This window comes from Spermophilus citellus (genome assembly GCF_964194105.1).
Source record: "Spermophilus citellus genome assembly, chromosome: 16".
Lineage (NCBI taxonomy): Eukaryota > Metazoa > Chordata > Mammalia > Rodentia > Sciuridae > Spermophilus > Spermophilus citellus.
This window is the reverse complement of record NC_138196.1, coordinates 81,533,025-81,560,784: the sequence shown is the minus strand read 5'-3', so window position 1 is coordinate 81,560,784 and position 27,760 is coordinate 81,533,025. Positions and strand designations below refer to the sequence as shown.

General features: G+C 52.7%; 1 protein-coding gene across 1 annotated transcript in view; it reads right to left on the bottom strand.

Annotated features, from left to right (window-relative positions):
• Positions 1–2,440: 2,440 nt before the first annotated feature.
• Positions 2,441–27,760, bottom strand: part of BLK (BLK proto-oncogene, Src family tyrosine kinase) — a 52,377-nt gene continuing 27,057 nt past the window's right edge. The window contains exons 2-13 of the mRNA XM_081269090.1: positions 18,437–18,542; positions 16,545–16,596; positions 14,839–14,932; positions 14,283–14,381; positions 12,722–12,825; positions 9,799–9,945; positions 9,405–9,557; positions 8,422–8,601; positions 7,524–7,600; positions 5,071–5,221; positions 3,644–3,775; positions 2,441–2,956 (exon numbers count right to left, since the gene is read on the bottom strand). Of these exons, the coding sequence (XP_081125216.1) occupies positions 2,751–2,956; positions 3,644–3,775; positions 5,071–5,221; positions 7,524–7,600; positions 8,422–8,601; positions 9,405–9,557; positions 9,799–9,945; positions 12,722–12,825; positions 14,283–14,381; positions 14,839–14,932; positions 16,545–16,596; positions 18,437–18,541 (1,500 nt within the window). The 5' untranslated portion in view covers position 18,542 and the 3' untranslated portion in view covers positions 2,441–2,750. The remainder of the gene's footprint in view (positions 2,957–3,643; positions 3,776–5,070; positions 5,222–7,523; positions 7,601–8,421; positions 8,602–9,404; positions 9,558–9,798; positions 9,946–12,721; positions 12,826–14,282; positions 14,382–14,838; positions 14,933–16,544; positions 16,597–18,436; positions 18,543–27,760) is intronic.

Below are 27,760 nucleotides of genomic sequence, written 5' to 3'. Positions count from 1 at the left end.
GGACGAGCCAGGCTCGGAGGAACCAAGGTCACACCGCTCACACTGCTGGCCAGCGCCGGGCCAAGCCAGGTTCTCCACTGGAATCCGAATGCCCTCTTCAAAGTCCTGACTGAGGATGGGGAGGGTGTGCAAGCACCCCACAGACAGAGGATGAAGTACTGAGAGGTCTGCAGAGCGTCAGAGAGGACCTGGCACAGCGGAGGGGCAAAGCCTCACAGGTACTGTTGCCGCCAAACCTCCTGATGAGCCCACCCTCTGGGTGCCGGTGTTGTGCCCATTTCACAGACGAGGGAACTGAGACTCAGAGAGTCAAGTTGAGTTTGAGTCCAGGCCTGTGACCCAGGACCTTGCTGGTTCTCATTTCACCAGGTCTGAATGGCCCGTGCATCCTTTCCTGATGGAGTCTGTCTTTCTGGGGGAGGGGAGGTGGCTTGTGGCTGTAGGGCGCTTTCTCCCAACCATAAATCTGCAGCAGGGAGAACATTAATGCTTTGCCCATTCATACCCTCTTGGCCTCTGCCTCCTGGCCACATCCCCACTCTCTCCCGCTCCACTTTCCCTTCCTCCCCTCCCTTCCATGAGTTTCATCTCCTGGCTGGGAGCTGGAGGGCTCTTTGTCCTGTCTGAACTTATTTATGTGGAACAAAGGCCACCAGGAAACCTGTCCCAGGCCCAGCCGCTGGGGCAGTGCGCCCCCTAGTGGGGAGAACTCTCCCTGGTCCCGCAGGCCAGGGCTCCAGCCTCCCCTTCCCAGGGTTGCCGGGCAGCGGAGTAGAGGAGGGCCCCTGACTTCCTAGCCCTATGGTGCTGATCTCCTGGGCTTCTCAAGCCCCTGCAGATGTCACTGCACACTAGAGCAGCATCAGCTGGGCCTGTGGCTCTAGGACCCCAAGTGACACTACGAGAAGGGGCACTTCCAGACCTCACACAGCCTGGCCCAGCAGTTCTCAGTCCTGGGTGGACATTGGGAATATTTAAAAATGCTGATGCCCCAGCCCACCTGGAACCTGGCACTGGGACTTGTTAATGTGACCCCTGCCACCCTCCCCCCACCTGGACTCCTACATAATTCTCACGTGCAGCAGGGCTGAGAGCCCTGGTCCTCAGCTACTTATGAAGGTGCACTGCTGTAAGCACTGTGCTCCCTACACAGCACCTACCCACTGCAAGCAGCCGTGACAGCCAAAGTCAGGTTCAAATCCCAGGTCCAGCCTGACCAGCTAAGAGAGGAGGCTGGTGGGGAGGGGTCTCTTTCCGTTTCTTCATCTGTGGAAACAGGTGGTCTTAGGAACAAGAGCCACGATGCCCTGACCTCTCTCCCACCCTCAGACTGTGGTGGAAACAAACAGCAAGTTGTATGCAAACCCCAGGACATTGCAGGGGACACTCCAGGGTTCAACATGAGGGCCCCACCACACGGCCACAGTCCTGTAGCCGGAGCTTCTGTCCCTTGGTTTCCTCCTCTGTTCCTGGGGTGCTAAATTCCTAGCTCAGGGGTTCTCTCGGGGTCAGATGTAGGGAAACACAGCGAGCTGGCTGCCAGGCTGGGGAGGGCGGGGATGGACAGGGGAGCCGGGGGATTTTGAGGGAAGTGGAGCTGTCCTGGGAGCACTGTGCATATGTCATGGTACTTATGTCAAAACCCACAGAATGTTCCACACAGAGCGAACCCTGGTGCAAGCTGTGGTCTTTGGTTAGTAATGTGCTAACACTGACTCTTCAATTGCAGCAAATGGACCCACCATTTCAAGATAACGGTAGAAACTGGAGGAGGGGGAGGAGGGCACACGGGGAATGTACACTTGGGGACTATTATTATTATTATTATAAACCTAAACTGTTAAAAAGTTAAGCCTATTATAAGCAGAACAAAAGCAGGACAAGTGGGGCGCCTTCGTGACCAGCAGGACCGCCCACGGGCTTTGGAGTACCACCCAGTGCCCCTTGTGCCTGGGGTTGGAGCCCCAGGAGCAGGTCTCTCACAGTCCCCCAAAACCCTGGTTCCCAGGACTCCAGGACTCAGGCCAAGGATTTGTGGGGTGAGGGCGCCCCCTTCCGGCCTTGAGAGGCAGGGACAGCTGGGTCCCTGGTCGCCCTGGGACTGGGGACTGGATTTCACGGGGAATCGGGGGCTCCCTCAACGTGCACACTAGTACACATCCTGCATGCCACCTACAGATTTGTTAATGCCAGCAACGATACGGAAGATGTCAGACTCTCGTGGCTTTGTGACGGAAGAGTCCCATAGTGCCAGTGCACAGCCAAGGCAGGACTAATGGCTCCCCCTCAGGCATCTGGGAGGAGAGGGCAGGGGGAAGGCCTCGCAGTCAGAGCAGTGGTGGCTTGCTGCTGGCTGACCTCGGGTTATGGCTGGTAGCACTGAGCCTTAGGCGATGACAATCACCTAACAGTGTGTCAGGCACTCTGAACTCTTTACTGGACTTGACCACAAACAAAAATGGTCTACCCCCATTTTACAAACAAGGAATGGGATACACAGAGAGGCTAAGTAACTTGTCCAAGGGCACACAGCTAGTGAAAAGTGGCTTCTATTTGGCTCCAGCTCTAGAGCCCCGACACCAGCCACCTGCCAAGCCACCTCACCTCCTGGTTTCCCCATCTGAGAAATGGAATGCCATCCCCCACTGCCTTAGCGGCTGGTCTGAGCTGGATGGAGAGCTGAGAGTGAATGTCAAGGTCAACCTCAGTCCCTAGGCTTGGCGCAGGGAGTCCCTTGAGGCAGCAGGCGCCTAGGGCTGTAGCTCATACTGGCCCTCGGTGGCCGTGTAGAAGTCCTCAAGCACCGACTGCAGGAACTCAAAGGTGGGCCGCTCCTCGGGCCGACTTCGCCAGCACTCAGCAATGACTTGGCGGTACAGCTCGGGTGGGCACGTGTCCGGCCTTGGCATGCGGTAGCCTCGCTCCAGGCTGCGGATGACCTCGGGATTGCTCATGCCTGCAGGCAGAGGGGACAGAGCATGTCGGGGAGGGTGGTTTCCAGAGGGGGTGGTGTCATCCAGGTGGCCCTGGGGGACACTGGGCCTGGAAGGGGGAGAGCAGCCCCCACAGGCTCACCAGATCAGTCTCCTCCCTGGTTGGTCACCTGGCCACCCAGCTGGTGACCCTTTAAACAGAACTTGGTTTACTTTTTATTATCTGGAGAGCTGGAAAGGAGGCTGTCCATTCTCTCCTGAACTCAGACAATCCGTCTCAGGACGGGACCCTGTCTAGGTCACCTGTCCAGGAAAACTGAACCTCTGCTACTGGTAGAGCTGCTCCCTGCAGCCTGCAGAGCTGCTTAGGCCATTGTGACATGAGCCTGGGGCTCAGGTTCTGCCCGGAGACAGGCTTCAGAGGATGCCCCCAGGCTAAGGCCAAAGAGGGACCACTGTCCTCAGTGGCCGGCAAGCTCCCTGGATGAACTCTGTCTAGACCTGGCTGCCTTGGCTGCTGTTTTTAGGGGCTCGTTTGACCTTTCCTGGGCACAGCCCTGAGGCCCAGAGTGCTACTGAACCAGAGGGAGGCCTGGATCCCAGTCCAGCTAACGGGCGGCCCTCTGACAAGTGGGTGGTGGCCACAGTGCCCAAGGATGGGTTGGCTGCCATGGGCCGTAACTGTGAGAGCTGCAAGAGGCAGCGCCTACCTGGGTATGGCACGCGCCCATAGGTGACGATCTCCATCAGGAGGACCCCGAATGACCACACGTCTGCTTTGATGGTGAACACCCCAAAGTGGATGGCTTCCGGGGCAGTCCACTTGATGGGGAACTTGGCTCCTGGGGGAGAAGCCCAACAGCTCTATGAGGCCAGCCTGGCTGCCCTGCCCACAGCCTCCCCGCCTGTCCCCACAGCTGGGCCTCACGGGGCTTGGCCACCAGACAGTGCAGAGATGCACCCAGGGAGTCAGGAGGACACTGGAGGGTGTGTGCCTGAGAACACACAGGCCCCAAAGGATCCTCACAAGAGGGACTGTTGGTGCTCCGCAGTCTGAAGGGACTCCAGCAGAGGAGACCTTTGTCACCTGGTGGGGCACAGTGGCTGATGTTCTTTACCATCCAGAGACTCAGGAGTCTCTACCAGTCACAGCTCTACCAGCTACACATCTGTCCCCACTGTCCTTAGGGTCTTTAAAAAGAGAGCAGGTGGGCCAGGCATGGTGGCACACACCTGTAATCCCAGTGGCTTGGGAGGCTGAGACAGGAGGATGGAGAGTTCAAAGCCAGCCTCAGTGAGACCGGTCTCTAAAGTAAAATACAAAATAGGGCTGGGGACGTGGCTCAGAGGTCGAGTGCTCCCCCACCCCCCACCCCCCAAAAAAAGAGAGTAGGTGGGCTTCACTGGGCAGCACACATGAATTTCCATCTGGGATGGAAGAGTCCTTTTCTATGTCACATGGCCTTGTAACATAGGCCCAACATTTTAACTTGTCCCAGCCTCAAGTAGTCCTCAAAGTGAAGGCTGCAGTCCTGGGTGGCATTTAGGGCAGACCTCGAGGCTCTCCACTGGGTGCCCGTCCTGTGAGCCAGACTGAAGTCCCCTGAGGACAGACGTGGTCCCCGCACCACATCGCTCCTCCTGTGTCTGTTGATGTTCATACTCAGCTAAAGGTACTCAGATCCTCCCGTGAAGCAGATTTTGAGAGTAAAGCAAGAGTGTTCTGCAGAAACCTAAATGTAGGTCCAAGAATTTGCTGCTCGTGTTTCAGTGTGTTCTGTGAAAGCCCAGCTCCATGGGGTTCACAGGAGCCAAGTAGGAAAAGCATTTGTAACTCAAATTAGTTGGTGAGACACCAGGTAAATCGCCACAGGTTGTGAATCTCCAGGGCCGTGGGAGATGGGCTGCCCAGTCTCTAACCCACCACAGGCCGAGCTCCTCCTCGTGAGAGGTCTGGAGGCACTTCTTTTCTGCCATATGTATTTAGGGGGGAAGGCCAAGTGGTGGGGGCCACAGAGGCCTCCCGGGGTCCCTTTCAGTGAGGCTCTGCAGTGCAGCACCAAGAGAAGCTCAAGAGGGCTTCAGGGAGCTGGGCAGGTGAGGCCCGGCGTCTCCCTGCGGCTGGGGCTCTGCTCACCCTCTTGGACAGTGTATTCACTGTCAATGATCCGGGCCAAGCCGAAGTCTGCGATTTTGCAGCACAAGGTCTCAGACACCAGGATGTTGGCCGCCCTCAGGTCTCGGTGGATGGAATTCATGTGCTCGATGTACGCCATCCCTTCCGCGATCTGAGGAGACAGGCCCCAAGGTGAAGGTCGGCGTGGGGGCCTCTCCTCCCAGCGTCCCACACAGGCCCTGGGAGAGCAAGGTCCTGACCACCCCCTGACTGTGGACCAGCTCATCCTCTGGCAAGGCTGATGGGGCAGAAGGGCACGGTGGGTGCCTTTGATTGCTTTTAAGTGGATGCATGGAGGGCGGCTACCACTGGGAGGGACACGTGTCCTCCTGGGCGGAGAAGAAAGAGGGCTTCCCCTGCTTCCAGCTGACACAGAGGCCCGAGCAGCAGAGGGGCTAGCTGTCTCCTCCTGCCCCCGTCCAAGCAGCTGTCTCCACAGGCCTGCAGGGAGGACGGGCAGGAGGAGGAGAGGGAGGGGCGGAGGGCACAGTTAGAGGGCACCTCTCCTTGACAAGCACTCTGCCTGGAGTCTGGAGCCCGTTCCGCAAGTCTCTAAGCCTCCCTGGGGGCTCCGTCCTGATGGACCACGGAGGGGGTCCCTGATCCAGGAGTTAAGGCCAGCCTTCAATGAAGTAACTCGTGCTAAGGCTCGAACCTGCATGTAGGGATCCGGGTGAACAGAGGCACCAAAGAGGAGCTGGTCTTGGTCCAGATCACAGCACCAGGCCAGGACTACCTGCTGGGCCCCCTCTGTAGCTCTTTTGGCTAAGGCTTATTCACCCCTTGATGGATGAGGAAATTGAGGCCGAGAATAGAGAGCCAGTGGATCTCCCCCAGCACCCAGGAACCCTAACGACATTGACTTGGGTCTTGAGCTGACCGGGATTTTGTAGGGTGGGGAAGAGACCAAAGCCCTCTGGGCAGTGGAGGCAGGTGTGGCAGGTACTAGGCACCAGGAATCATGCCACGAGGCTGCAGGTCAGGGCACGGGGGTCGTAGCTGGAGATTGCATGGGGTGGCCAGCGCTGGCCTTGGAGGAAGTGCCTTGTGTGCTTTGCACCCCACCCCAGAGTAGGGGCGGAGAGCCCCGAGGTCCCTGCTTGCGTGTGTGTGTGTGTGTGTGTGTATGCATGTGGCATGCGATTGCATGCAGGGCGAGGCGCAGTGTGACCCCAATGTGGTCTAGAAGCTGTCTTCTGGGAGGTCCTGATTTCCTGGTTTCTTAATCCCACATCTTGGCCCTGAGCTCAGCTGGCTTCTCTTGACCTTTCCCCATGTGACCCAAGGTTTCCTGAGGGGTTATGAAGGGGACTGGAAAAGACGGGGGGCAGGGGTGGGAGAAGAGAAGGAAGGAAGCTAGAGGATGGGCTTATCCCATAACCATCTCACCAGTTGCTCAAACTCGTCTCTTGCCTCATGGAAAAAAGGCACAATGACCTCAGTTCCTGCATTGATACTAGTTAAAGATAACGAGGAACAGGGTGGGAGGGGGTGCTGGTGTGAAGCGTGGGTGAGGAGGGCCCCCTCTGTAGCTGTGTGTGTGTGCGCACGCACACATGTGCACACTCACATTTTAGAGGCTAACCACAGACCACACCTTCTTGCAGAGAGTTCTAGTTCTAATAGACACACACACACAGGACCACCAGATGTGTCTTCCTGCTAGATAGAACCCCCAGCTACAGTCTCCAGGGGAGGGAATCTCTCCCCTCCTCATTCATTGCCCCCTACAGAATCTGGGAAGTTCCTCATGTGAGCCCCAAGGGTACCAAGGACAAGTCCAGGGCAGCTGGAAAGATTCCTCGATGGTGGACGTTCTCTAGGGCTCAGAGAAGTAATGTCCCTAGGGCTCCTGTGTGTCCCACAGCTGCCCATCAGTCTGGGTGGATCCTGGGGCTGCACCAGGACTTAGGGTCTTGGTGGAGGATGGGTGTTCTCAGAGTTACGCCTTGCTGAAGGCACTGGTGGCACCATGTGAGAAGGACAACAGACCACACCTCTCACTGCCAAATGGAACCCTTGCCCATACTCTGGGTTTCCCACGACATCCGTCTGCCCTCCCTCCATTCCCAACGGAGCAGCCTCACCCCATCATGGCTGCCCAGGGTGGGGACTGCATTTCCCAGGCTTGCTTGCTGCCAGGTGTGGCACTAAGACTCAGTGGGACAAGATGGTAGAGCCATGAGTCACCATCTTGGACAGTAAGATGACATGCTAAGGTTCCTGATGGGGCGGAGCCTCCAACCTGCCTACGGCTGGACGTTCCACATTCATGTCATTGTTACTTTCTGTCTTTCACAGTCCAGCTGAAACCTACCCAGTGCCACCTCTCACCAGTGGATTCACTTAAGCCTCAGGGCTCGGAGAAGGACGCACTTCCCCCAGGTACCCTCTGCATGGGGTAGTTCACCAACCTGGGCTGACATGTCGATCAGTCGTGGGAGGGACAACCTGCTGCCTTCATCTGACTTTAAGAAGTCCAGTAGGCATCCTGAGAGAGAGAGAGAGAGAGGGCTCAACTGCACTTGTGCATGGTGACCTGAGTGGGCTGGGGGCAGGAAGCGGGCACTGTCCTCAGATCTCTGGATGCACCGGGAGCTCTGCCTGCAGCTGTTGCTGCCTTAGGCTCACCACCCTGGGGTAGCGCCCAACCACCCAGAGTGAACACACAGCAGGTTCAGGGACCTGCCTGAGGTCTCAGGGCCAGAGGGGTGGGGACTGGAACCTGAGCTCTGGCTCTGGGATTAGTGGCCTTTCCTGACATGACAGGACATTCCTGCACACCTGCCTTGCCCCATCATCCTCAGTGGCAGGGAAACTGTCCCTGAGCTCCAAGCATCAGCAAGAAGACACTGGCATGGAGAGAGTGGTTCCCAGACTGTTGTCCCATGAGACACCCTGTGGACCTCAGAGGCTGCCCAGCCTCACCCCTCTGGTCACCATGCTATGAAATGTTCATATACTTGTAAAAGGTCCCATGATAGGAAGGGGCAGTAGAACTATCTCTGGATGCCCAGCCAATGGATCTTTCCCCTTTTCAAGGTTCTTTCCCTCCCAGCGGGTATCAAAGTGCACTGGGTGCAGAAGATGCACTCTGGGAGCACTGGCCGCAGGGCTCCTGAGCCGAGGAGGCAGCTCTGCAGAGACCAACCAGCCCTCCTGCTTCCCGGCCTCCTCCCCTCCTGCCCCCCTGCACCAGCAACGTCTGGTGCAGATCCTGTGGCTATCCCCTGGCCTGGCAAACCCACTGCAGGGATCCACCGAGACTTCCCGCCCTCTAAGCCTGGTCCTCTGCAGGGGCTGGGGCACCACCTCTGGCCATGTACTCGGTGACGATGAAGATGGGCTCCTTGGTGACCACGGCATACAGACGGACCAGCCTCTCATGCTGCAGGGCTTTCATCAGGTTGGCCTCAGCCAGGAAGGCTTCCGGAGACATGGCTCCCTCCTTCAAGGTCTTGATGGCCACCTTCAAGTTGTTTTTGTAATAACCTGACCGGGAAGAGGGGTGGGGAGTAAAGGAGCCATTCAGAGGCTCAGAGAACATCTGTCACAACTGACACGAGATTCCAGGTGCCAGACCCTTCTATGGGGACCTGAGGCCAGAGATGGAATGTGTGTCCCCCAGGGTGATGGATGGGTGTTCAGACTTGGTGAGGATGTGACCATCTCCCGTGGCCACATGGGAGCCTCAGGCAATGGAGACATTTAGGGGGGAGGCATCATACTGAGTAACAGACAATGACAGGCCTGTCCTTCCCAGGGAAGCTGCAGCTCGCGCCAGGCCTGGGCAGAAGGCTCCAGGAGCATCAGGGTCTGAGCCTGACCTGGGGCCTCAGAGCAGGCAGACAGTAAACAGCCTTCTGTGTTCCAACAGCGCTGTGGTGAGCAGGAGCCGCCTGCGGCTGGAGGACACTGGGAGCTGGAGTTGAGTGACTTGGCCCAAGTCAACACTGGCAGGTGGTGGCCTTGGTCTGCAACCGGGCTCTGGAGTTCCCAGTTAGTGGCCCACTCTGTCTAGCAGACAGCTTCTGTCTGTGAGCTGAGGCCAGGAGAGTCAGCAAGCCAGCAGAGCGCACAGGGTCCGTGGCAAAGCCAGCCGGGGCTGAGAAGGGCTGGGAGAGTGGGTTCTGTCCTCTCCATCACCACTGAGTGCCCCTTGCATTCCGGGCCTGGCCTCTGCCTCTCCTCACAAGGCCTCCTGGGGCAGGAGCTCTGCGTACACTGGGCCCTTGGCCTTCAGGGGCAACTTGCCCGTTTCAGGATGCAGGGCGGGGAGGGGTGCCACAACTCACCCATCCACACTTCACCAAACTGCCCAGACCCGAGTTTCCGGACCAGCTTGAGGGACTGCCGGGGGATTTCCCATTCGTCCTGGACCCAGGGGTTCTGCGATGCCCGGCTCACACAGGGCAGGGTCAGCCTCTGGCATAAGCCATCCCCTTTCTCTGTATCAGGGAAGAAAGAAAAGTGAGCTAGAGGCCAGACTCCACGCGGACGCCAATCATCCTCCGCGGTGTGCACTAGGCACTGGCTTTGAATTACCCTGTGGAGAGGGGCCAGCTCCTCAGGTCTGGCTTTGGGTCACCCTCCAACTCCCCAAGGCAATTCACACAATTTGGGATCCTGTAATAGCCATCCCAGAGCTCCTCTGGCACAAGCCCCCGCCCCTCCAAGACACCCCCTTACTAGAATAGTGCTGCACCAGGGCCTGGAGGGAGGGGAAGGTGATCCTGGGGGAGATGTAGTAGCCCCCTTCATCCAGAGAGCGGATCTTATAGTGCTTGACCATCTCCCCCTGGGTGGTGGCATCCTTCACAGACAGGGAAAAGGCACCTGGAGGCCAACAGACACAAAGGAGGAACAAGGCACAGAGTCAAAAAGTCGGGACCCAGATGGGGCTTGGTGTCTCTGTTCTGAAGGACAGGTCCTCAGATTCTGGCTTCATTTCCACTGGTTACCTTCATCCCAATTTGCCCCTCTGAGCCCCCCTGTTGGCTCCATCTGATCCCCTTGACCTTCCCCAAAGCCCCAAACTCAATCAGAGAATCACGAGCTTGGGGCAGGTAGGACAGTCTCTCAGCAATCATGCAAGTCCCCTACTTGAGCACCTGGTCCCTCAGCTACTCTTTGCCATGGAATGTTGAGACATGTTGGGGTCCTTGGCTACAAAGGCTGACAACTCCCCCAGGAAGAGGTGCATCCACCTTAGGCACCAGGCCCATGGGAGGAGCCCAGAGCCGTGCCCAGGGGCCTGCTCCTTCAGCTTGGCAGACACACTCCTGTGGATTTTGTACCTGTAGACGAGTAGTAGCACATGCCAAGGGCTAAGAACAACTGGGGAAGTAAGAACTTTCAGCTGAAGAACTTCTGTCCATGAACTTGGTGTTGCTATAAAATGCCTCTGGCCAGCTCTCTGGGTACCATGGACACTCCCTCCCTGTCCAACTCTGATTTGAGCAGGAGGTCCCTCCCTGGGCAGGCTTCCCTGGCCCCACCTCCCCGGACTCGCCTCACCAGGAGCAGTACCACCCCTCTCCACCAGAGGTCAGAGATGTCAAATAACAGTTCCATTGTCCCAGAGAAGAACTATCTTACACCTCTTTCTCCATGGTCCTGTGTCTTTGGGCCCCTTCTTCTCAGGTCAGAACCACCATCCCGCCCCCCTCCCATCTTCCTTGACCGATTCACCTCTCTCACCATCTACTTATGAAAGGACTAGAGAGGCTGTGCACAGACCAGTGCACCGGGAAGTTGCCACTGCCCCCACACCCACTGCAGCCGCAGGATGGAAGCGACAAGGTACCCTTGCCCACCCGACCCCAGCTTGGTACCCCTGTGTCCTAGTCTGTAAGGACCTTGGCTCTAGCGCGTTCACAGATCCCTGGACCTCGCAGTGAGGACAAGAGCTTTCCTTCCCCTTTCTCCCACAGAGGCCTCTCAGTAAGCAGGGGGCCCTACTCTCCTGCACTGTGGGGGTCTTCTCCAAGTCCTCTCTGTGACGTCTCAGGACAAGTGGGTGCTCTTCGTAAAGAGGACTTCCAGCTCCGACCAGCGTCAGGCTTACAGAACTAGGACTCTTGGCTCTGGGGTGTTTGGGCTGCCCTGGGCACAGAGGGATGGCTCTCACAGATTCAGATTTCTTACCACGGAAGGTGCCCCTGCCTTTGGACTGGGAAACGAGGCTGTCGTCACAAAGACACCAATAGCAGAGGCTTGAGAAGCTGAGGGACATCTAGAGGCCACGGGACACCCGAGGCTGCCTCTCTGCCAGCCTTGCATCCACTGGCCGTGGCCCTGTGATGCAGATTCAGGGCTTCCTTTAGAATGCTGAGGAGCCTGTGTGTGCACGTGTGTCGTTGTGTGTGTGCATACATGTGTGGGGGGGGTGGGGGTAGAGAAGACACAAGACCGGCTGAGTAGCTAATTGTGGAAGCGGGAGTGGGGCCCCATCACACCATTCTGCCTCTGCATTTGCTGGAAATGCTCTACCAGTAACAGCCCCAGAACACACATGCCATCTCCACTGGTTCCCTGCTGGTTCCTTGGACAGGGGTGCTTTGCCCTGAAAATGGGATGGTGACAACATCCCAATGTCTCTATATAACGCCCAGGTGAGTACATGCATGGACACGCGCACATAAGACCTGAGGCACTCCGAGTCCCGATGCCCCCTCTGCCCCCAGTGTGGCCCTGGCCCTGAGGCGCAGAACGGCTACAGGGTGTCTCACGGTGCCTTGAGCTCTCTTCACCCAGCTTTTGCTAAGTGAGATAAGCCAATCCCCCCAAAACAAAGGCCAAATGTTCTTTCTGATATGGGGAAGCTAACACCCAAACAGCAGGAGGAGGGAAGAATAGAGGTTGACTGATTAGACAAAGAGAAATGCAGGGAAGGGAGGGGTGGGAACAGGAAAGACAGTAGAATGACTTGGCCATCACTTTGCTCTGTTCACGACCAGGTGAACACACGACCAGGGAAACTCCACTTCATGTTCAACCACAACAATGGGACCCTATTTAGAATAAGTCACACTCCATGAATGTATAATATGTCAAAATGCATTCTATTGTCATGTATATCTAAAAAGAACAAATAAACAAAAAAGGAAGAAAAAAGGAAGAAAGTCATTGAGCTAAATGACCAAGGAAGGGAGAGAAGCACAGTGGCTTGGTGGCAGCAGGAAAGCCTGCTCAGTCTCGGGTTTGAATCTGTGATCCTCGGGAGGGGTCTGCCTCCCCAGCTCTCCACAACCGAGCATCACCCCAAACTCCTGTTACCTGTGCTCTTTGACTGAGATGCTCTCTAGGGATTCTCTGAACCCCCAAATCCTTTGATTCCCAAATGTGGCTGGACCCTGAGGCTGAAGGGGACATAGGCTCCTCAGCCCCCACGGTTCCCAGTGTAGCTGCCGACAGCGAGTGGCTGGGCTGTGTGGCTCTCTGCCATCCAACCTGGGGGACGGCATGTGGGCATGCAGCATCTTAAAGCCAGCTCCTGGGCAGAGTCCAAATCAGGAGGGAGACCAGGGCAGTGGCTGCTGAAGAGGAGCCTGGTGGTGGGTGGGTGCTTCTTGAGGAGCCCTGGGAAGGAGGTGGCAAGGCCACCACTCACCTTTATTGGTCTCACTCTCTCTGATGAGGAAGGCACCCGCCTTGTTCATCGGAGCCAGCAGCTGCCTCTCCGCCTCCTTCCGGCTGATTGACCTAAAGAACCACCTAGAAAAGGGCAAAGGCAGCGAGCCTCAGAGAGCGGCCACGCTGCCTGGAGCATTCTAGTCCACGCACCTTTTAGGCTCAGCCGCTCCTGTTCCCCTGTTAACCCTGCCCCTCTGTCCCTCTGACCCTATCCCACCCCATTTCCTATCGGCCACTGGACTTACTATCTTCCTGAAATGAAAAGACAGCATAGTTTGTACGACCTCTGCAAAAATGCTCCAGATGGACGGCCCTTCCCCACAGTGCAGGCGGCACACAAGAGCAGGCACCCGCTCTGGAGCTGTGTCTGAATGATTGAGATGCCAGAGACGCTGGACTGGGCTCTCTCTGTGTTCAGCAGGGGCTGCTCAATGTGGAGGTGCCCTAGCTTCCCGCACACAGTTGGTTCTGGGACAGACATGGGACCAAATGTCAACCACTGTGACACCTTCCACATCCTGGGAGACCGTACTGCACATCTGCACCAAGTGAGGGACTGAGTGGGTGGGTGGGTGGGTAAGTGGGTGAATGGGTGTGTGTATGTGTGTGTATGCGCGTGCACGGGTGGGTGAGTGAGTGGGTGAGTGAGTGAGTGGGTGTGTAGGTAAGTGGGAGTGGATGAGTGTGCGGCAGGGGATGGGAGAGTGAGTGGGTGAGTGAGTGGGTGAGTAGGTGGGTGAGTGGGTGGGTAAATGTGTGGATGAGTGGGTGAGTGGGTGGGTGAGTGGGTGAGTGGGTGGGTGAGTGATGAGTGGGTGAGTCAGTGGGTGAATGGGTGAGTGGGTGAGTCGGTGGGTGAGTAGGTGAGTGGGTGAGTCAGTGAGTGGGTAAGTGGGTGAGTGAGTGGGTGGGTGGGTGAGTGGGTGAGTGGGTGGGTGGGTGAGTGGGTGGGTGGGTGAGTGGATGGGTGGGTGGGTGACTGGGTGAGTGAGTGGATGGGTGGGTGAGTGGGTGAGTGGGTGGGTGAGTGGGTGGGTGAGTGAGTGGGTGAGTCAGTGGGTGAGTGAGTGGGTGAGTGGATGGGTAGGTGAGTGGGTGAGTGGGTGGATGAGTGGGTGAGTGGGTGAGTGGGTGGGTGGAGAATGAGCAGGCCCACTGCCCTGACCAGTGTGGACCTTCCTGGTGTGTTCTAGAAGCTGGTGGTGGGGCTGCTGCAAACCCAGTTCTAAACAAGTCCCCTCTCCTGGGACGCCCCTGGGATCTGAGCCCTGAGTCCTGTCCCTGGAGGCAGGGGGAGTTGCTGGTTAGGTCCTTGCTGTGAGCTCTGAGGCTAGACACCAGACGGTTCCATCCAGGGATGCCAGGGAAGGGGCGGCTCCTGGTCCTTGGAAGCACCCAGTGGTCTAGATGTCACTCTCTGGTCCCCTACTGGAGTCCCAAGGCTCCCAGTGGGGCCCACTTTCTGGCCCTGCCCTGAGCCTATGGAACAGAAGCAGCGACTGCCCCTCTGGCTCGAGGGGACTTGTTGGTCCACATACTTTTCCACTTCCAGGGTCTCCAGGGGGGCCACAAAGTTGCTGGGCACATAGCCTTCTCTCCCTGTGACGAGTGACTTGGCCAACCACCAGTCTCCAGTTCTAAGGGGAGAAGGGAAGACAGAAGCATGATGAACCCCCATGGGCCTCCCTGAGCAGCTCCTGGTCCCCTCCCCACAGCGTGACCCGCCCTCAGGAGGTTGGGGACTGGTGGAGGTGGACAGTCTGGAGAAAGGAGGAGCTTGCATGTCACTTGGTGGCTTTCCACTGTGTGGAGCACCTGACAGGCAGCAGCTCCCTGTGCAGGGAGGCGGTCCTGGGTGGGCTCTGGAGCATGGGTGGGATTTTGACAACAGAGCTAAAGGCCATGGGCAGAAACCACCTCACCAGAAAGACTTTGGAGAGGAAATGGGTCAAGTTTAAGTACATGCCCGGACAGGTGGGCTGTGCGATGGAGAAGATGCTCTGGAGGCAGCCCTGAGGGCGAGGTGGGGGGACAGGGAGGCAGAGGGGCCGCAGGACTGACAGAGTGGGGACGGGGGAGCTTCCGGAAACTCACTCCTTCAAGACCTGCAGCTTCTCGCCCTTCAGCATCTGCAAGTCCCGGTCATTCACAGCGGCGTAGTCATACAGGGCCACCACAAAATGCTCCTCTGGAAAGAACAAAGTAGAGATGGCCACCACTCAGGCCCTCAGGAGAGGAGAACTGGGAGAAGGTGTGTCGTGAGCCATCTTCTGGCTACCAAGCAGGGCAGGGCAGGGCCAGTGCTAAAGAGAAAAGTCTCATCAGGTGGCCTGTCTGTCCAGGGACGGGCTGCCATCACAGCCCACCTATCTTCCCGTCTGAGCTCTGCTGAGAAGCCCTGGGCTGGGATAAGGATTGGGGAGGGTGGGTGTGCAGCGGCCACCATTGCTGGCCATCAGCGGGCTGTAGGACCTAGTTTGGGAACCACCGTGGGCTGGTCCCCCATCCAGCCGTATCCCCCGCTGCCCCCAGCCCTGTAGTGTGAGAGCCTCCCCGCTTGTCCCTTTCCTTCTCCCCCTCCCAGCCTTAGCCCAAAGTAGCACATCTTGGAAGGTGGCAGCTGAGGCCTTCACCTCTCTACCCCATTGGTGCCCAAGCCCTAGTGGTGAGCCAGGCTGGCGGCGCCCAGCCTGCCTGGCCCCAGCCCTCTCCGGAGGGCTGCTGACTTGCTGGGGGTCCCTGGAACAGATGTACGAGAGGGTGGGCTTGTGCAGGCCATCTTTCAGTGATCACTGCTAGTGATGAAGGCTCCCTGCACACTTGGCCCAGGTCCCCCAGATGGCTCTCTGCCTCCCCAGGAGTGATGACTCAGCTCTGTCATTGATGAGTGGTGTGACCTTGGGCCAGCTGCCTCCCTCGGTGGGACAGAGGCATTGGAATGGATGGCAGTCACCCCTGTGGTCTAGGGCTCAAGTCCTGGTGCACCAGGGTCAGCACATTCACCGCCCCTGAGCTTCCTTCCTGGGGGTGGGGAGCTCCTGTCAGGAGACGAAGGATCACCCATCAGACAGGACCAGGGACACCAGGTGAGGACGCTGACTGGTTTAGGAATCTGCTTGTGAGGGTGACAGGCTGAGATCCTGGAGGGAGGACCCCGGGTTACCCCTCGCTACCCCTCCCCTGGCTGTGTGCTGCAGGCCCCTGGCACTAGGTGAGCCAGGGAGAGAAGGGTCCTGCTGGCCTGGCCGAGGCGGCCCTTCCTGGAGGCTGTTGGAAGCAGGTGGTGGGCCTGCTGGGAAAGCCGGCTCTGAACGGGGCGCCTCCGTGAGCCCAGGAGATCTGGGCCTGGTCAGGGAAGGCTGTGCTCACTCCTGACGGCATGTGCTGCTCACCAGGGCGGAGTGGAATCTGGGAGAGGGACATGGTGTGGGCGATGAGAGGGTCTCCAGGGGGGGCTTGAACATGGCTGAGAAGGTGCCCCCCACGTGGACAGAACCCAGGCTAGGGGTGGGGGAGAAGTCGGCCTGGCTGTGGCTGGGGCCTGAGGGTGCTCTCTGCACTCCTGTAACTCTTTTCTGTGCTCCTGTTCATACTTGTGAAGTCTGCTGTTTTTATTCCCACAGGCCCGCACCCACTAAGGGTCTCTGCTTGGTTCCCGGGGAGACACTGGGCGCATGACGTCATGGAGGGAGTTGCTGGCTCTCAGCTCCCGGGCATTCTGTTCTTCTCCACCCTGGAGGACCCACCCTACTGTCCCCTGATCTAACTCCAGGGCCCCAAGGCAGAGGCCCCCTTCTTACCATGGTCCGGGTGCTCCTCGGGTGGTGGAGGGGTGAGGTGATTGAAGACCACCTTGGGCAGAAACACACACACTCCAAGTTAGTTCAGCTCCTGCTGCTGAACCCGGATGTCTCGAGAGGAAACTCTAGAGCATGTCAGCCAGACTACCGTGGGGTCCGCTCTGAGGAAGAGGGTGGCCACCTTTGGAATTTCCATACATGCTGCTCCCCAGGTGCCAGTGCTGCCCCTAGACAAGCCCCAGACCATCTGGCATCTGGCCCTGACCACAGTACACATGCCCCATCTTTGAAGGGAGAAAAAAAAATCAGTCACCAGGATTAAAATCCTGGTTCTATCATTTAAAGTTGTGAAGGGGTATTTGGTGACATGGAAAGATACTTAGAGAGTAGATTCCCTAAAACTCAACAAACATTCTCTTACATATGTAGCCTGTGGGTCAGCTGTGGCACACGGATACCACAAAACACAACGAGAGTGCTCCGAGTAATGACAAGAATGGTAATACCTAGCACATTTTAAAATGTGGGGATCACCCTTGTGACCCATGATGGAGGATTGGACAAGCTGAAGTAGAGCTGTGCAGTGGGATGAACGAGCTGCAGGGATACCTGTCAGCACAGGTGAACCGAGACAACGTAATGCAGAGCCCAACCCGCATCCCAGAAGAACACAGGGTGTTGGATTCAGTTGGTGTAAAGTTCATGATGTGAAAAATGAACCTATGTATTGTTTAGGGGAAATGCATACTTGGTAATAAAAAAGGAAAGATAAACAGGTTTGGAATGCGGGGGTCTGGGGTGAAGAGGCCAGGCTGGGTAGGTAGAGAGTCAGGGAATGAGTCACTTTTGATTTCTGAGGATGAGGATTTATTTCTTAGTATGTGAACACTTTTTTTGTGGGATTGTATTCTCTCAACCTGACGTAGGTGTTATAAACCTTACTTTTTTATTCCATACTTATTGGACACAGTTTTGAAATGGTTTTGCAAAATGGTGGCACCATGTGGTTCCATTAAAAACTCGTTCATGTGATAAAATGAATGCATAGGAAAAGGGACTGGAGGCAGAACCTCTGAGGAGATGACTCCTGGTATTTCTAGGAAGTGAAATGATGAGAAATTATCATCATTTTTTTCCCCATGATCCACCACGATTATGTGGCTTGCTTGCTTTTTTTTTTTTTTGTACCAGGGATTGAACCCAGGGGTCCTTAACCACTGAGCCACATCCGTGGCCTTATTTGTTTATTTTAATTTGATTTTTTTTAGTTATACATTACAGTAGAATGTACTTTGGTAAATTATACATACATAGAGTGTATTCTATTCAGGAACCAATTTCCTCAATAAGACTCCTAAAGTGTAAGAAATAAAATCAGGAATCAATGAATGGGATGGTTATCAATCTGAAAAGCACAGCAGCAGAGGAAACAATCAAGAATGTGAACAGAGATCCTATAGAATGGGAGAGAAATCTTTATCACCTGTACCTCAGATATGGCATGAATTTCCAGGATATAAACACTCAAAAGACAGCACCTGTCATTCTCCAAAGTCCTTCTGCTGTGTGCTGAGCCCTGTGCTGCACAGGGACACAGAGAAGATGCCCAGGGTCGCCCGTGGAACCGGGTCAGCAGTTCCTACACCCTAATGGGTCCATATTAGATGAAATGATGACCACGTGAACATGCCCATGGTGGGCACCAAGCAGAACAGGGGTCCAGGTGCGACTCTCCAGTACCCTAAACCAAAAGGAGGCTCTGCGGTTGGGAAGTGGGGAGGTGTCAGAGAGATATCCAAAATCACACCCCTGAGGGGCAGGTCCAGGGAGCCCTGGGTGCACTGGGCTCTCTTTCCCACTCCCTCCCCCGCTCTGAGGGGCTGGGCACTTACCAGGGGTGGCAGTTGTGGAGGGTCTTTGCTCTGGGTGCCGATCTTCAAGGGGCTCCAGCCCTTGCCCTTCTCAGTGACCTGCCTCTTGCTGCTGAGCAGACCCATCCTGTAGAGAGCACAGCAGATGGATTGTGAGACCATAGGTCCTCAGAACCTCTGCACAGAGGAGCCACCACAACCAGCTTCAACCAGAAAGCTTGGCAGAGGTGGGGCTGCAAAGGCCTCAGAGTCAGAGAGAGTTAGAGGGGCCGGGTGAGCCAAGATCACATCCATCTTCCTTCCTTCCTTCCTTTCTTTTCTTTTTTTTGGGGGGAGGTGGGGGTGCCCAGAGAAAAGAAATGACTGCATTGAGACAAAAAATGACCTGGCCTGGTGCCGTGGCCAGAAACTGCTGGGCTGGATCCTAGACCCTGGGACAGGAAGCTGGGCAGGGAGGCCACACTGGATTCCAGAGGAGCCTGACCTACCTGTCCGGTGCCTGGGCTTTAGTCTTACTTTTGCCAGTGGATAGGCTGTGTCATAGTTCCTGGGGCCCGTGGGCTTCTTTGTAGATGCCAAAGCTTTGTTAGAATGTTTCTACCCTCCTTTCCAGATCAGATTTCAGGTGGGACACCCTACGTTTAGGCATTAGGCCAACTGCAGCTTCTCAGAAATATCAAGAATCTTCTTTACCCGGGCATGGTGGCACACACCTGTAATCCCAGCAGCTCGGGAGGCTGAGGTAGGAGGATCAGGAGTTCAAAGCCAGCCTCAGCAACTAAGTGAGGGCCTAAGCAACTTAGTGAGGACCTGTCTCTGAATAAAATACAAAAAAGGTCTGGGGATGTGGCTTAGTGGTTGAACGCCCCTGAATTCGATCCCCAATACACCCCTTCCCCCAAAATCTTCTTTAGAGGTGAGAAAAAAAAGCACAGTTAAGGCTATTCTTCAGAAAATAATCATAGTTTGGCAGTCAGGGGAAGACCAGAGACCATTCCCTCAACACCACCCACCGGTCACCACTGTGCGGCTGCCAGGGCTACTGCTCAGGGCCGGGGGGTGTTCAGTGTTCATAGGTTGTCTATGGCCCGTGCAGAACTAGCCCTGGAGCCCCCGTCTAACCTGAGACCACCACAGCCCCACATGCACATCTGGCCATCCACAGGATGTCCACTCTCAAGGGGAAGCCCCAAGTCACTACTCTTGCTGAGGGGTATGTGAGTGAATTCCTTCAGGCGAGGATACCATATTCCATCCATTCTAAGACGCACCTTTTCCCCATTTCAACACCTCTGAAACCAGGAGGAGTCTTACAATCCTCGGTGCATTGTAGTATGATCACTAACAGCTTTTCCTGTTTTAGCAATACATGAAATAAATGCTAGCTCCCTAGAGTGGTGCCTTAGATTCAGTGAAATACACATCTCTCCTCAAACTCATCTTGAAAAAAGAAAAGACTATAATAATTTTGTATATAGAACAGAGCCACAGCAACTAACCACAGTCTGTTTTTTTTGTTTGTTTTTTAGTATGTCTTGCCATAGAACACCTAAAGCTTTACATTTGTAAAGAAAACTACTTTTTATATTTAAAGGTACACCTAAAGCTTTACATTTGTAAAGAAAACTACTCTTTATATTTAAAGGTACACCTAAAGCTTTACATTTGTAAAGAAAACTACTTTTTATATTTAAAGGTTCTTTATGTTAATTCATATCAGCTTTACCACCAGATCACTCATGGTACAAAAATTACAAGCAACACTTCATCTTGCAGAGATTCTTTTTTCCAGAAGTTTGAATATGGGATTACAGGTTTGTATTAGGAACACCTACTGAATTTTAACAGGTCTTTGATTAGTATCTATCATACTTTGTTCTTCTTTGTTGACACAATGAATTTTGTTAGTAAATTTTCTGATAACAAAATATCTTTGCATTCCTGAATAAAAGCTGTGTGGTTATACTATGTTACCCTTTTTGACAGACAAATGGACCCTATTTGCTAGTATCTTCTTTAGAACCTACATTTCCAAGGGAGATTTGTATGTGGCATTAGCACTAAGGTGCTGCTGGCTTCATCGTATATTCTGGGGAGCTCTCTACCTTTTCTATAGTCCCGAGTAGCTTAGTTAGCATTGGGATTACCTGTTCTTTAAAGGCTGGATAGGACATAGCCATTATATCACATGTTCCTGGGGCTTTCTCAAATGGTAGATCTTCACATGCATCTCTCATTTCTCGTACAGGAATTGGCTTGCTTTCCCTCCTCTTTGTGCCAGTTTGATGAGTTGTATGATTTATAGGAGACCTTCGATTTCTTCTACGGTTCTCAATTTGTTGCCATAAAGTTTTGTGTAGTGTTGTTTTTTATTTTAATTTATTTATTTTTTTTGGCAGTGCTGGGATTGACCCCAGATTGCATGTGCTAGGTGAGCATGCTACGGCTGAGCCACATTCCCAGTCTTGGTAGCATTGTCTTGTAACTCTTGATTACGGCTTCTTTCTTGATCCTAATATAAATTGAATGTACTTTCTACTCTAATTGAAATTCCAATTGAATAAAATTATCTGGACATTAATACAATCAAATAAAGTTTTAATCTAGCTTAAAAATTATGAAAAAGAAGACTTGCCTAGCACTACAAAAAGCAAAACAGAACACTGCAAAAAAATGGCATGAAATTGGAATGGAAATAGATATCTCATCAGTGGAATAGAATAAGAACCCTGCACACGAATTCTGAAAATAACACAGGAACTACATATATGAAGATAGTGCTATTTTAATTCAGTGAAGAATAGATGGTTTATTTTAGTTTATGGTACTGGGAAAATGACTATCTACCTAGAAGGAAACACAATCCTACCTCACACCATATTTAAAAATAGGTCTGGGAATGTAGCTCAGTGGTAGAGGCTTGCCTAGCATATGTAAGGCCCTGGGTTCCACCTTTAGCATCCAAAAACAAAAACAAAAACAAAAAAAACTGAGTGCACTTTAAAAAAATAATATGTTTTAAAAAAAGAAAAACAAAAAAATTGAAAAATTTATTAATTGGTAGAAAATCATACATACAACCCAGAGTTTGGGGACAACTATTAACAAAGATAGGATAGCCAGAAGCTAAGAGAGAACAAAAAAATACATTTATAAACATTGAAAGTATTTCATGACAAATGAAACCCATAAAGTCAGCAAATAAACAATAGGTTGGGGAAAAATTTGTGAAGCACAAGTTAGGGAAAGCCTTTTTTAAAAATAATTTTAGATATTAATGAACCTTTATTTTATTCATTTATTTGTATGCAGTGCTGAGAATCGAACCCAGTGCCTCACACATGCTAGGCAAATGCTCTACCACTGAGCCACAACCCCAAACAAAGGGAAGATTTTGTTTATAATGTATTCAGAGTTCATGAAAATTGACAGGAAGAATATGGTAACATCAATCCACTCAACAGAAAAACTCATGAAAATTGTAAATAGAAAGTTCATAAAGCTCACACCCAAATTGCTAAATGAACATAGGGAAATATCAAGGTTATTTACTAAATGGAAAACACAAATCAAGAGAACAATAAAATGTCACACTAGATGAATGAGACAGGTAAAGATAAACAACCAACCAAACAAACAAAATGATAATCCAATTGTTGATGGTAAAGTGAAGGAAAATTGTATTTGCACACATTTCAGGTAGAAAAGCATACATTCTAGGTATTATTATTTTGTTTGTTTCCCCCACTCCTTTCCAGGGTGAAAGCTCTGTGAGTGCTGGGCTCTTTATTTTATTCATTGTTGACTCCAAATTGCTAAAGCAGTGCCTGCCACAGGGTGTGCACCTAACAAAATATTTATCAGACAAATAAAATGTGAAATACTACTGACTTTTCAGAAAGCATTGATTGTTTGTTTTTCAGTACTGCAGACCAAACCCAGGACTTCTTGCCTGTTAGGTAAGCACTCTACTACTGAGCCATAGACTCCCAGCTGGAAAGAAATCTTTTAAATTCTGTTAAAATAAAAAAAAAAAACACACCTTTGGATTTTCAGTTCCACTCTGGAATCTATCAGATGAATGTAACATCATTATATAGAAATATATGAGATATAAAAATGTTTTTGCAGCAATAGTTGCAGCAGCAAAACAAACAAAAAACTCCCCCAAATCAATAATGTAACTGTTCATCAGTTAGGGAATTGTTGAATAAATCTATTCTCTAAACTTCTCTAGAATGTTATGCCACTATTATAAAGATTGTGCTGGATCTTTACCAAGGCTAAGTAAAATGTCCACAGCCTGCTGAACACAAGAAAGAAAGATACCCCACATTTGGAAGTATCTGAGAATGTGAAAAGAAACCCCTCCTTAGGCACGTGTGTGTGTGTGTGTGTGTGTGTGACATAGGGAGAGGTCTAGGAGGAGGAGTGCAGAATTGCTGTTTTTTTTTTTTTTTTTTTTGGTTATTTTGATTATTGGCAGTGGCACTGGGAGCTGGGAAGATAGGCACAAAAGAAGCCAACAATAAAAGCAAAATTTAAAATTTGTTGGGGGTGGGGGGATGGGGTGGTGTGCTCATGCAAAGTAGGGCCCAACACAATAGTTCCTAAAATGTCAACATGGTTTATCTCAGGTTATAAGAGTTAGTGTGATAATTTAATATATTCCTTGAATACTCAAGTAAGAAGCATATTTTATTGTTACAAACAGAAAAATACAAAGAATGTGAATGATTTGCCCAGTAGCTGAGGGGCTTATGGCCTGGAGTCAGGCCTCCCCCAGTCCTGGCAAGAGTGAGTGGCCCAGCTGTCTGAGCCTCAGGCCCTTCCTGACCTCTCAGCCTCCCTCAACACAGGGTCCATGGGCAGCTGCTCCCAGAGCTTGCCCTGGGCTTGGACACCTGCTTCTTCACCGAGTGACCAGCCCTGTTATCTTCCTCTGTCCAGTCAGCCCAATCACCACCAAGTTTAAACTTGGTCAAACACTGTGTCTACTTAAACATCAAACATGAACATTTAAAAACAAGGCAGAAAGAAGAATTCCTAAAATCAAACAACCTATTACTTACACTTCTGTCCTTCGACTGCTTAGCAGAGTATGCCCGGCTTTTCCATGGCCTTTAGGACTACTTGGGATCTCTCCGGAGCCTCTGCCCCAGTGGCTCTGAATGGAGACTAGAGTCACTCCGGAGCTGAGTGAAAACCAGCACTGTGACTGGGGCTTGGGCTACCCACAGGCAGTTTCAGGTTGGGTGGGGCCAGGAAGTGCAGAAGTCCACCCCAAAGCAGAGGGAGCACCTGCAGGTCTGGGGGCTCCGGGGGTTCTACTTCCTTGAGTGAACACTGCTTCCTTTGCAGCAGAAAAAGGATGGGAGGGGGTGTGAGTCTGTGTGCGTGTGCGTGTGTTTGTGCATGTACGAGAGAGACAGAGACAGAGAGAGCAAGCAAGTGCATGAACCCAGGGTGTGTGCCTGTCCATGCGTGTATGTGTATGAGTATGTGAGAGAGCATGCATGGGCATGTGTGTGCACAGTGGGCAGTTAGTAAAGGAGGGGAAAGTGGGGAAAGGCTGTTTGTCCACGTGAAACAGACTAGACTCCCTGTCGGCCTTCTCAGGAAAGGGAGGTCCATGTTCCCCCTGGGGAGATGCTCAAAGTCCCAAAGAGCCTCAGCCAAACAGGGGATGTGGTGGAGGCAACAGCTAAAAATAGAGCCATGAGAAGCCCTCCCTTTACCCTTGCCTGAATGTCATGTTGAAAGGCACACATGCGTGATCCCTTGATACTCATGAAGGGTCACAGATTGGCTACCATGATCCTCACTTTGCAGCTGAAGAAAGGGAGGTGAGGAGGCTTGCTGAGATGGCTGGAGGGTGTCGTCTGCCTTCCCATCTGCACAGAGCTCACTGCCCAAAGCAGGTGCCCACGTGGCCCTGCCTGGGGCTTGATCCCCTTTGCTAAACTCGGGTTCAAGTTCAGATTCCCTGGTTAGGGGGGCTGCCACCTGCCTATGAAGGAAGAACCGGAGAGAAGCTGCCGGCACTGGGAGGTCTGGTGGCTGAGTGCCACTGTGGAACTCCAGGCCGACTACAGCCTCCTCCAGTCTCCCTGGTCCAGAGAGAGCAGTCAGTGGGTCCAGGAGCCAGGGCTCCAAACAAGCTGCTTACTGGCTCGGTGAACCTGGCAAATCACTTCATCTGAGTCTGTCTCCTTACGGAGAGGAAGGTGTGAGACCAATCCTGGTTTACACTAAGACCCTTCCGGAGAAAGTATTCCCCAAGACAGAGCCGAAGAAGTCAAACGACACTTGATGTCCTGATCTGTGCAGGGGGCAGTTCCACAGCTGCAGAACTGAACCAAGTCGTATGATTCTCAATGACACCTTGCCTGCTTGTCGAATCTCCACAATCTACATTCAGCCTTCTGCAGGTGTCCTTTAATTATGCATTTCCACATGACTATGGGCTTGGACTATTTGTGTAAAATAAGGGTAAGAGGGACCAAAATATGAATACCATTGTGCAAACCCTGTGCTGGTAAAGCTGAGCGGTTGGCAGGTGGGCACAGCCCCATGGAGGCTGGAAATGTTCTGTCACTTGACACATGGAAAACATTTAGAAAGTTGATGCACAAAAAAACAAATAGGGTGGACTTTACAGCATGAAGGACCAATGGCCTGCGCGCAATTCACACAGTCGCCAAGCAAATCTCGCAAGATGAGAGTGAGGAAAGAAAAAGAACAAACGTGCTAAATATTTTGGTTTTGCTTTCTTTCTTTTTAAAATTTTATGTTTGATTGTCACATGGCAATTGTGCCTATTTCTAGATAAATATGAACTAGTGGTGGCCTGTGAAACTCAGGTGGTACCCAGGATGGTCCTTGTTTGTGTTGGGATTTCCTGTCCCTCCTGGAGCTGGGGTCAGGGGCCAGGAGGGTGAGGTGCAGGGAAGGACAGACGTCTGCCTGATCATCAGGCTGCTGTGCGACCCAGCAAAGTGCTGAGCTGTCTGAGAGCCTCCGTCAGTTTCTGCTCCAGAAACCCAAGCAGGTTTTTGGGGGGCAGAGGAACAATAGATTGAGAACGAGTCTCCTACATAAAATCAACTCTGGGAAGAGTATGGAAGAGTATGACGAAAGGTCATCTGGCCCTGGGTCAAGGCATTTGGGTAGCAGTGCTGTTGGGGGCTTGGCATCTCCTGTGTCCTACGCCCTGACTGTGCCCTCTGCCTCAGGCACCCTGTTTCAGAGAGGCCACACAGGGCGGTAGACGAGAATGCAGAGGCTAGCTTCCATCCCAGTTTTGCCCCGTTGTAACTGCCCTTCGGCAAGTAGCTTGACACTTCTGTCTCTTAATTGCAGAGTAATGATTTCTCCCCCTGGGGTGTTATAAAGACTAACCCAGGATTACCAGTTATCAGTGCATCTTGGAACAGTGCCTAATTTATATCAAGTGTCTGATAAACATCCTGCTGTTCTTCCAGGGATACTGCCAGGGATAACGACTCCTTCAGTGACCATGGGGTAGATGTTACTCAGGCCCTTCTTCAGATGAGCCTTGGCGACATCAGGCAATTCACCTCTGCCATGCAGCTCGTAAGCTGTGGGCCAGCCTGGAATCAGCTTCTGAAGACCCCCCAGCCCTCGCCCTGGAGCCCTCGCCATGCATTGGCTGAAAGCTGAAGCTTTCTGGCCAGAGCTGCCGGACCCCGGCGGACAGCATGAAGTGATATTGGCAAAGTGGGGCTCAGCCTGGGTGTTGGCAGCTGTGCCGAGATGCCGGCCGGCCTTGGTGAGATCACTCCTGGGGCATTCTGTGGGCATCCAGGACTTTGAGTCCTTTCTTTACACAGACCAGCTTGTGCTGGACCTGGTCCCAGTGATGGGCCTGTGACTCCAAATTAAAGCAGAGGCCAAAGAGCCTGAACAATGACCCATTTTTCATGTCTCAACTCAGGATGATTCAGCTCCAAGAGGCTTTCTCAGTTCTGCCCCAAGATCCGCCCTCCACATCTAAGCATGAGATGGCCCCCCTGACGCGATTAGAATTCCGTACCCTGGTTCATTTGGTCACAGACATTCAGTCTCTGCTGTCAACCACGTAATGTGTCGGGTGCTGAGGGCCATTGCCAAGTAGGAATGACGCATCAAAATTTCCTTGCTAGCATACCCCGTGTTAAATGGATTTCGCTGTTGACATTGCATGTAAGGTGACCTTGCTCAAGGACCAGGGCGGATCCGGGTTTAGAGCTGATCAGGTTTGAGGAAGTATCCCGGTCCTTGGGTTTAGGGCGTTCCCGGTTTAAGACAATAGGGGTTTTAGGGAAGTTGGAGGTTGAAGATTATTGCTGCTGGGATTAGGGTGTTCCTGCTGCTTGTTCCCGTTGAGTTCTCGTGAGATTCAAATGGGATTTTGGAAAAAAGCCTCGTGGAGTAGGTGAATTGGGCGGCAGCAGAACTGGGATTTCCCCAGAACGTGTGTGTAGAGGCCGGTGTGAGTTCGGGAATAAAGATTGCTGTTTGAATCTACAAGGTGTGTGGTGGCTCGTGATCTTGTGCCCAGCCAAGACTGTGGCAGTCGGGCACAGCAGAAGACAGGGATTAAACAAGGAAGAGACCTCAAGTGTGAGATAGAGGAGAGAGTCACAAGCCCAATCACAGCCACTCAAGGGAGGCGAACCACACAGGAGAGAGGCCTGGCGGGGCCCTGTGCGCTCAGCACGCAGAAGTCTCCAGGGGCCAGGAGGACGGCTGAGACAGGATGGTTCTGGTTGAAACTATTTTTATGAAACATTAAAAAATACTAAAACGGAGATTAATGAGCCTTAATAGACTAGATTCAATACTTATCCTCACATTTTATTCTCAACTGAAGTATTTGATAATGAGCAACTTCATTACAAATAAGTGAAACTTGGAAACGAAACAAGGGGCTCACAGCGAATCATTTCACTTCCTGTACTTGGCACACATCTCTAAAACGTGGACACCTCTCCTGTGACCACAGTGTCATTTTATCAACCCTGAGGACACCAGCTGTAGAATTAAGGTATCATCTAACCCTCCAGCCACCCAACCTAAACCATCATGAAATTCTAACAATAATCCCAAACATGGCTTCTCGATTGGTTTGTCTTGTTTAAGATTTAAAAAAAAAAGTTTCAAATCTTATTTGAATTATTTCCCAAACATGGCTCACATGCTTCTATGTCTCCTCAAACAGGATTCCCTCCTGCCTCAGCTTGGGGTAGATTCATGCCATTGATTTGTAAATTCAGACCTATAGAATGTTCTGCATGGGGAATTCTGCTTCCCTGTGGTGGTGCATCAGGTGACTCTCTCTTC